Consider the following 10,105-nt stretch of genomic DNA (forward strand, 5'->3'; position numbering starts at 1 on the left):
TTGTAAGGGGGGCATGCTCAACTGATATTGGCAGTGGTGAACCATATACATGACACAGACACCCAGATAACGTAAAAGCAGGTTTATCCTGCACTTTTATTCAGCAAACACATTTCCAATACAGGAGGACTTTGCACATCAAGCCCATAGGATAACACAAACAAAACAAATGCCATTCACGACACTAACTAAACTCAGGTAAGCTCCTGACTAACAAGGTGTTCCATAATGGGTTCCCCAAAACAAACAGACAACCCTTGCACAAGTGCAAAGCTAAATGTTTTGCTGCAGCATCTTAAATATTAAATATATAAAAAGTAAAACTGTGGTTTAATACAGCAGATGTATCTTCATAATTCTGAGGGACATTTATGAAAAGTTTGGCCTTTCCGACAGCCACCAATGAGATTCCATTTTCTATTTTGCATGTATAAAAATATCATCAGCGGAATCCAAGTGGTGGCGATGTGCTATGCTTTTCTCCTTTAAATTTTTTTTATTTTCATGACTTGACATTGTAGGTTTTTTGTTTGGGGACATTGCAGTACAGTCTGTATCCTCGTTGCAATAAGGTGTCTGGGTATGGTGGAGCCCGATACAGGCAAGCACTCTCGGTCGTACACCCCTTATAGGCCCATAATTCAAACTGAGCTGTAAGATAGAAATCAGTTGAATAAGAATAATTACAAATATAACAGTAAAAACATTAAAAACCGAACATATATTATAACCTGTCCAAATTCCAGACTGTGGGTGGCTATGGTGGTGTGCAGTGTCAGAGGCATCACTTGGCTACTTGGTAGCCTAGGCTGCTATACAGGGACCATGTAATCTTAGAAGGAGACTGGACAACTACATGGGGTGCTTATACAACCTTTAATTTTCTACATGGAATTCTGAGGTCTTCCAGGGTGTGAAAGATGTCAGGATTAAATTGGTGACCAGAATGAGTGGAATGTTTCCAACCAAGGGAGCTGTGTGGAACTGGCAAGCCCTATACCCTAACACCATTTACTGTCAAAGATGGCACGTCTAGTTCGTAATGGACATTGTATCTGAGATAAGGGTTTTGGTGATTCTTATCTGAGTTCCAAGAACATATTGTAAGTTTTGATACCTAAATGCACTTGGACTCTCAGCCTAAAATCTGCTCCATAAGTCAGATTACTGTCATTGATTGTCATTATTAAAGTGTATGCTGGACAAAATAACGAGTACAGAAAAATACCTTTTGATACTGCCAGTAAACCCCCAACATACTAACAAATCTGCCCCTGCTGCAATGAAAAACAGTGTTGTCAGTCATGCCAAGTTCTCTCCTGCTGGCCAACAGAACCCATTCCCCTCATCTTGTCTTCATAAAATAAGGGGAAGATGTTTTGTAGGGGTGTTCACAGTGGAGAATCAAGGTATGGTTGATAACCCTGGCTGCTATGGAGAGTGTCTTTCTTTTTTCCTTTCTATTGTCCCCTTTGTTGGAAACAAAAGCAACACAGAGCGCCTCCATAGTGTAAAATGTTTATTTGATGGGTACAACACGCAAGTCAAATTGTACTTACACGAAAGCCAATGATCGTAAGCATAAAAGAAACGATAAAATATAAAATCTCCAGCAGGGGAAGTCGGAGGGGATCTCCAAATCAGCGTCCTCTGCTCCCGTGTGTTTAAAAAGGTCTACGCGTTTCAGGGGCACGCCCCCTTCATCAGAACCTGAGGTACCCCTTTGTTATTATTACATAAAGATTTACTTACTTGAGTTAAAGATTCTTCCAGAGAATGACAAGCATCTCGTCTGGGGTCCCTGGCATTTCATGATATTAGATACCGTACAGCTTTTTGCTCGGGCATAGCAGGATGGACACTCCACCCCATTCTCTGTCCTGTTTCTAGACTCCACTAGTGAACATTAAACAAAATCTGTTTCAGTATCACATATGTAATGAGCATAGTGGTTGTAATTTGTATAGATGGTAGAAATATGCCAGCGAATTCAACAATGATGGACACTGGTGGAGACAGCACAGAGTTCAGAGTAGTATACCTTCTAGAGTCTTTCAAAGCTCAACTCCATTAAACCTTTTATTTTGTTTTGGATATAGCAAAGAAGGGATGAAGCTCTGCCAGCCTTTGACTGCTCTCTGGGTCTATGTTGGGGAGACGTAAGAATATGGACACTGGCACTCCAAATAGCAAATCAGATACGTCTATTTATTGACCTACCTGCAGCATAGCATAACACATTCTTCCATGAGCACACAAAATGTTGATGCCTTCCTGCATCAGTAACAACCACCTATTTCTTGTATGTCTTTTACAGGGACAGGAAGTGGGGGAACATTTCCCCAAAGAGGTCATGCACAGCAATAAAAGCCTGAGAAAAACATTGGCTGCAGCAATGTTTTAACTAGGCCACTATACTTACAATTATACTATCCTTCTTCTCTTAAAAATTTAAAATCCAGTGTATTGTTTACACAGATGCCACAGTTAAGCTTTTCCTCCCCATATCTAGTGGTTTCAGCAGCTATGTCGTAAGTATTATTATTAGCTATTAACCCTTAAAGTGCTTGTCAACTGTAAAGTTGATAGTTGGGGACTTCTTACTTTGCCCCTTATAATGCACCTTGAAATACCTTTCATTTATGTGAAAGTAGTATATGGCAGAAAAATACCTGGTGATCCTTCTAGTCCCCTTCTATAAATACTCTGTTCCTGTCCCTTTCTGACTGCGCTAAGAACAGAAGCAGATCCATCCTAACATGTTCAGTTTACATCCCTGCTTTCCACGTAGGAACTACAGGACAACGTGCCGACGCATGGCACACCTGTATTCCCATTGGCAGTTTGGTGCTGACAGGCCTCCAGCCCAGACATTCACAGCTTGAGTGACAGTGGCTATAGGATCTGTGACATTGTTTTTAGTTTCCACCCATAGCCCTTGGAGCAAGGGAGGGAAGAGGGAACCTGACTACCATTAACATCTTAAAAATCAGGTATTTAGATTGTTTAGAAAGAAGGCATCTTAAGAAGGTCTACAGTTTGCAATGGTGGATTTAATATTGTTTGACTTCAAAAATATTTTTTAAAAAAAAGGTGTTGCTAGCAGGTATAAGTTACAGTTACCCCTAGGTCATTCGTGCAGCAGCTTTCACTGCTTCCCACGTGCTTGAATGTTGGATCTATCTGACCTGCAAAGTAGGTAGTGATGGAGCATATGCACTGGCTTTCACACATTCCCACTGGCCAGTGGGGCAGACCATCATAGCGATTGGTGAATAGGAATGTGTGGGAGCTGGAGGGAGTGAGCAAGCTCCAGCTCCACTTGAAAGTGTTGCAGCTATGCCCATTGAAAACAGCCACTTAGCACTTTGGCATAGAGGAAACAATGAAAGCTGCTGAAGGTTTGTGTAAGAACCTATAGCTGTCTGCACATTATACCTGGTAACAGAGTTATTTAAACTCAACTCCAATTTTTGGATAGAGTGTTGGAAGGGTTAGAACCTTTGTGGACTGGCATTAAGTGTGTAGGCAAAGGACTCATCCCAGTCACGCACACCAGAAAAAATTAATATTCAAATTTTCTCATCATTTTCCTGCATGCTGAAATAGAAATGGAGGTTGATCTGTTAGCCCCGAAAAAGGGACAACTAAGGAGCAAATAAGGTGAAGGGATTTGGTGCTATAAGGATTGTCAACAAGAGGGACATTTGGGAGCTATTGCATTACTTATTCATTTAGCATCAACCAATTTAGTAGGGCTTACTAGAGGACAAAGAAAAATTCCCACCAGTCCTAAACTCTAAAAAAGAGCTTGGAATATAATGATCCTGCCACCCAGGCATGCACTTGGGACAACTAGAGTAGAAGGCAATACTCTACGGATAAACTACTTGGTTTGTAAGCAGAATTTGGAGCATTGTGAGGAAACACATCCATGCACAGGAAGAACAAGCAATTTTCATGCAGGCAGTATTCATGGCAGCAGGCAGCATTCATTTCATCGCCCCAATTTTGCATTTCAACTTGTTTTACTCAGTCATTGTGTTTTCACGCTGTTTTTAATATGACTTACATTTTATTGCCCCCTTATTGCAGAGGTCCCCCTTACAGCACACTGTTTTTTTGAAAAGCTCATATCCTACGGACATGTTCCTCGTTTCACTGCACAAAAGTGGGTTGTTGACACAGGATTTCCAAGTCTGCCAGTAGGAGATATTACCTAATGAGATACAAATAAGAACATGGTAACGAAATAAACTAAAAAAGGAGACTGTTACACAACCAACAGAAAGCTGAAACAAAAAATAGGAGTGGATGGCAATGTACATATAGTCAGCAAGATACAGCCAAAAATAACTCAACTAAGCACTAATCTTATCTAGAAACAAGAGCATTATTCATGTCATAGTCATTCTTACTTTTTCTTGTAAGAAAGAGGGGGAAAAAATACAGGGTCTCTATGCCTCTAGGACAGTGGTCGTCAACTTCTGAGGTGTAGGGGCCTCAAGTGCCTCTGAAAGCCCCAAAGGGCTGCCTATAATATTCTACAGAAGACTGAAGAGATGGTTCTGACTGATGACATGATATGTGTTTTGTTGGATTTGTAGCCTCTTTAATGGAGTGGCTACTAGAAATGTAGCTTGCTAGAAGCTAAAAAAAAAACAATAAGATGATCAGCGCCAGTAAGTGTAATGTCAAAATAAGAGCTAACCAGCACTAAGTATATAACTAAATATCTAGAAAATTTGAAAAACAATATTCTGCTGAGCTAATAATCATACACATCTAATAAATTGAAACATATATAAATGAGTCACATATATGAGAATTCAAACAAATGAGGCATAGAAAATGTCTACACACAAACAAAAAAGCAATATAGACAAAAAGAGTCCCAGGAAAAAACAAAAGCAAACAATGGTGGTTGTGCAAGAAAATTCCTCAGATGATTCACAGCCAATCTGCATGTAACTCTCAGGTAAGTATAATCACACAATGCAGGCAGACCTTCACCTCCACCCAGTGAGTGATGACAACAAGTGAGTGCTCACCTGGGGAGGTAGACCCACAGAGCTAGGTCAAATGTGCTTTTTCCCTTCTTAATGGGGGAGGGAAGCCCATACACAGAAAAGGCGACAAGGTCACCTCAGATCACAGGTACCAGCATAAATCCAGGGGGAAAGAGAAAAAGGACAAGGACATAGTGCATAACGTCCAATAAAATGCAATTTATTAAATAAAAAATGCATACTCACAATGGTGTAAACAGTACAGGCATTGGGTATTGCTGGATCAAACCAGCAAGGCAAATGGCAGCAAAGCGATGAAAAAACCTGTTCGTCCGGCTCATCTCAGTGCAGTGACATCAGAAGCTCTGCCCTACGTACATTACGTCAAAACACGTGACTTCATTAGGGAGCTTCATCAGAAGCTGTAATCAGTTTAGCTGATTCATAGTTGGTTACTATCTGGTTAATTCCAGGTGTTCTGCTGTTGACTGTACCTGCCTGAGTGGGGTATGACCCTGCTGCAGTGTGGGACAGCCAATAGTGGAACATCTTTAGTGTGAAAGGTTAGGAGAGTTGTCCCCTGATACAGCGCTGCACGAAGGGTAAGGGCGTATGGGTGTGGAATGTAGTGTTAGGTGTGCAGCTTCTTTTTAGTGCGAACCGGGGTGTCCGACGTTAATCCAAAAGAACAGATAAAAAGGAGGACAGAAGCGCTACTGCCATGGGATGACTAAGTGTAAACTGAAAAGACAAAATAAAGGCAACTGACAACTTACCATGAAGTGAGAGATGAAGCGATGTCATCGATGAAAGGTGGATAGGTCGTGATCCTTCAATAGTGTGAATGGTGTGCGCTCTCAGAAGTGTGTGAACTGATACTGGGAAAGGCGAGCAGGTGTGGGATTGGTCAATTCACACTATTGAAGGATCACCGACTATCCACCTTTCATCGATGACATCGCTTCATCTCTCACTTCATGGTAAGTTGTCAGTTACCTTTATTTTGTCTTTTCAGTTTACACTTAGTCATCCCATGGCAGTAGAGCTTCTGTCCTTCTTTTTATCTGAACATCTTTACTGTCTATGCCCCATCAACCAATCACTGAGAGTGTCATGGCCACTGGTGCATGCTGGGGGAGTGCATAAATATTCAGGGGATTTGCCATGTGCTCAGGTCCAGTCTGCCCCCGGGCTTAGACTGGGGGTGGGATGCTCAGAGATGGAGAGGTTTACTAGGCCTCAAGCCTGGAGGAGGCCACATGTGGACCCTGGAGGGGTCTAGAACTGATTGAGGCTGATTGAAGCTTTAAGACTACTGGAGGTGCCAGGTGCTGATAAGGACCTCAGGAACAAGTCTTGTGTTTCGCCTAAGGAAGATCTCATGTCTATCCATGTTAAGCTGTTGTTCTATTACCCAGTGTTAGCATGTTCTCCTATTGATACTGCACTGTGGAAGTCTGAAGGTATTGGTGAGTCTGGAGTCTGTCTTACTTTTACTATGGATGTCCTAAGCGCTATACTCTCTCTCTCCCAGTTGATGTTCTGCAATAAAGCATTCAAATAGGCACTTAAACTGAGTGGCGCCCAATTTTCTTGATCACACATCCCTTCACTGGCTCAGTGAAGGGGTCCACTTCAGGTCTTTGGGGATCAGGGGGGTGCTACAGAGACTTGAAACATGTTGCAGGAGACAGAGACTGAGGACATGTTACATGAGGCTGCTAGAGATCACTGCCATTACAGTATCAGTGCAAATTAATGCTTCAAAGTGGGGATCTGCAAAGGGCTGCTTAGGTACCAAAGGGCCATATGTGGTCCTTCAGACACAGGTTTGACAGCAAGGCACTAGGAAGTTCAACCTCAACACTCTATCAGTTAGTTCATGTTTTTCATATACTATAAGGCTGTGGACATCTGACCATCACACCTATATGAGTTTGTTGGACATCCCGTTACAAAACCATGGGCGCTGATAAAAAATGTCCACCACCCCATTTTGTGGCTTTAACAACCTCCCCTCTACTATGAAGGCTTTCCATCATATTTTGGAGTGTGTCTGCGGAAACTTGTGTTCATTTAGCCAAAAAGAACATTTATGAGTTTAGGTACTGGTGTTGGATGAAAAGAAGTAGGTTTGGAGATAAGGCGTTGTGCAGGCTACTCGAGTTCCTCCACACCAAACTCATCAAACCACGTTGGATAACACTTACTCTGGTCTCTGGGCAGCTGATCTTTTGGAGACATGTTTTTATGGAGCTGCCTTTGTGGACACAGCCATCTTGAACTAGAAAAAGATCCCAAACTGTTACCACAAGGTTGGAAGTGCACAATAGTCTAAAATGTCTTTGCATGGAGTAGCAATAACAATACTCTTCGCTGGAAGCACCTACTAAAGTAATGTGGGGTGGTGTCCACATGCTTTTAGCCATTTGTATTAAATCTTAAAAATCACAATGAGAGGAGCACATAGATAAAAAAAATTACCAAATGTTTCGACCATAATGGTAGTCCGACATTGCGTTACCGACTTGTCGCAGACCTCAGTGGTGGTCTGAGTCTCATTGCAGGTCTCTCCATGAAAGTTCTTGCATTTCTCACACACAAGGCAGGTCCCTGTTACAAAGAAAATAAATATAACTTACTCTTTATTATTACACTGGTGTATACCTGTGGATAGTTTTTTGTCATTAAAACTAAACTGTTGGCATGCGGTTAAATACACAAAGGGAAATACATATACTGTATGTGAACTGTAATGCTGAAATTGGTGAAATTAAAATTATGTAGTCTTCTAATGCACATTGAAAGATAAAGGTAGAAGGCTGTGGATCTGAAGGCAGTTAGTGTACATGCTGCAATGTTTTTTTTCCCCAGAAGAAAACTTTAAAATATAGAGAAAAAAAAATGTAATGCGGCAGTACATAAATAGGGATCAAATATGTAAAACAAGGAAAAAAAAAAACACAAAGAACACTAAATAAAATAAACTAAACATAAAAAATATCCTCTAAATAAAAGAAAACAAAAAAGTCGATTTTTTTTTCAAGCAAATTTTCACTAAGCTGCTCAGTGAAGGAAACTGATAGTACTCCATGAAAATTGCAGCAATTGCTAAATTGGTATTTACACATCAAAATCAATTTTTATGATATCTCTCCACTGATACCCAATCTCCAGTCTTGATAGCTGCAAATTCTCACCGGTAGCGATAGAGATGGAGACTATCAGTAGTATCTTCAGTACAAGCTCCATGGTGGATATGGTTTGAAGGAAACGTGAGTCCCTGATCCAATGCGACTCTCTGCTTATGCTTCACCCGTATTTATGCCACCATACAAGGAAGCTTGCAAATCAAAAAGAAATGTTCCCTTTGGACATACAATAATAAATTAAGTGAGGAACATTGTGTACAAATAAACTTTGCTGACAAAACCTATACAAGCACTTTAATTATACTGTGAATCCAAGTGTATAATATGGCATTGTGTTAATGTAATCATGTAGTAAGCTATAATTGTCCCGAGGACATACTGTACATATTGTACGGCATTGGGATAAACAATCTACATCAGATAAAGCATTTACATTTATTAGGTTGTAATGGACGAATAATAAAGGAGTCCGCCAAACGCTACACAGATGAAAAATGTAAAGAGCAATGCCCTCCTCACCTGTTTTTGACACATCTATTTCGGTCTCTGGAGTTTGGTGGACAATTGTGCTGCTTTCTCATTTTCTCCTCCTCTCCTTCCTATTTTGTGTCTCTGGATTTTCATTTGAACTGCATTGCAGCAGACTGTCTCAGACATGTGCCCTTGGACTTTATGGGGTGTTAAAACATATCTGAGCCCAAAAGCTAAAATGTAATATATTGCAGCTCAGCAATCTTTACATGGTGGCTGCATTATTTGTTTTCTTTATTCTCACCTAGTGATCCAGCCACTAAGTTCATTTCCAATTTCCTTTAACAGGCCAAGCTGCTCAGCAAAAGTGGCAGACAGAGGGTTGAGACAAATCATTTAACACTGACAGGGTTGCTTACCATGGTTAGCTTTTATGCTAATGCATGTAATACTACCCTCTCCACAGGTTGACAATACTGCTGTACAAGGGTGGCTCCGTTGTTCCTCCATAGAGTGGAGCCAGGAAGTGTGTCACCAGCGGGGCCGGATTTCCCACAAGGCAAACCAAGGCCCGGCCTTGGGGCAGCAGGGAGTAGAGGGGCAGCAGGGGTGTGGAATTCCTATCTCCTGACGCCCAGGACATGCAGTTCTGGGCGCCAGGCGGGTAGTTGTTTTCTACATTTAGCCTTGCTTTGGGCAAGCAGAGCTAAATGTACAGCGGGGAAGCCACCACTTGCTTTGTACAAGTGATCTCAGCGATGTCGTCGAGATCACTTGTATGCGGCCTGCATACAGGGGGGTGCATTGAGGAACCATGCCATGGGGCAGCAGAGAGAGTAAATCTGGCCCTGGTCACTAGCCAAATCACTAGGTCAAAGTAAAGGAAAAAAACCTAAAAAAACCCACCAAATTTGGCAACCAGATTTAAGGATTAAACTGCAACATATTACATTTTTGTGTTTTTACATTACATATTTGTGTTTAGGCTTTATTCACTGCTGTTGTGTGCTATGTGGGACACACAAATTCCATAGAGCCAGTATCATCTGGATAAGGAAGAGTTACTCCAGAGTCTGCCACCATGTGAATCTCAAAAACCTGAGCTACTCCAAATTTGGAAGGAGTTCCTCCCAAACAAACAATGTAAGGAAGCTCCCTCTGTGCTGCCCAATCTGCTGTGAGCAGCTTGACATGAGTGAAGAGGCTGAAGGCTGTGATTTCAATTACTTTATATGGATAAATGCCTATATCTGGTAAATGACATTTATCTAATGTGGCTATGTGGCCTTTTACGGTAAATGACGTACCGTTAAATAATTGCACAAGCATCCTCCCCCTTTGACACTTGGGTACAGTATACTGGTACAGTATACTTGTCATGTAAGTTGGTCTTTGGAGAAGAAAATTTATAAAACCACTAAAAGCTACATTATTAGCTACATTTTGCCTGTTTTTTGCTTGAGTATTGTTATA

The 10,105-nt window shown here is 41.3% G+C and overlaps 1 protein-coding gene across 1 annotated transcript; it reads right to left on the minus strand.

Annotated features, from left to right (window-relative positions):
* Positions 1-272: 272 nt before the first annotated feature.
* On the minus strand, positions 273-8,297 carry LOC108785540 (phospholipase A2 inhibitor and Ly6/PLAUR domain-containing protein-like). Its single transcript, XM_018554628.1, has 6 exons — positions 8,210-8,297; positions 7,494-7,622; positions 4,073-4,219; positions 1,753-1,896; positions 492-651; positions 273-362 (listed from the first exon to the last, which is right to left on the minus strand). The coding sequence occupies exons 1-5, from the start codon at positions 8,259-8,261 to the stop codon at positions 503-505; spliced, it is 621 nt and encodes a 206-aa protein (XP_018410130.1). The 5' UTR covers positions 8,262-8,297; the 3' UTR covers positions 273-362; positions 492-502.
* Between the last annotated feature and the right edge of the window lie 1,808 nt (positions 8,298-10,105).

This window comes from Nanorana parkeri, unplaced genomic scaffold (assembly GCF_000935625.1).
Source record: "Nanorana parkeri isolate BGI_ZX_2015 unplaced genomic scaffold, ASM93562v1 scaffold166, whole genome shotgun sequence".
In the NCBI taxonomy this organism is placed as follows: Eukaryota; Metazoa; Chordata; class Amphibia; order Anura; family Dicroglossidae; genus Nanorana; species Nanorana parkeri.

What these genes read in the sequence shown, in the direction of transcription:
- LOC108785540 (XM_018554628.1), bottom strand. Translation starts at nt 8,261, where the DNA reads ATGGAGCTTGTACTGAAGATACTACTGATAGTCTCCATCTCTATCGCT. An exon ending in CTCCATCTCTATCGCTACCG is followed by an intron (nt 7,623 to 8,209) that starts GTGAGAATTTGC and finishes TCTTTGTAACAG; the next exon opens with GGACCTGCCTTGTGTGTGAG. An exon ending in TGGAAGAATCTTTAACTCAA is followed by an intron (nt 652 to 1,752) that starts GTAAGTAAATCT and finishes TCTATCTTACAG; the next exon opens with CTCAGTTTGAATTATGGGCC.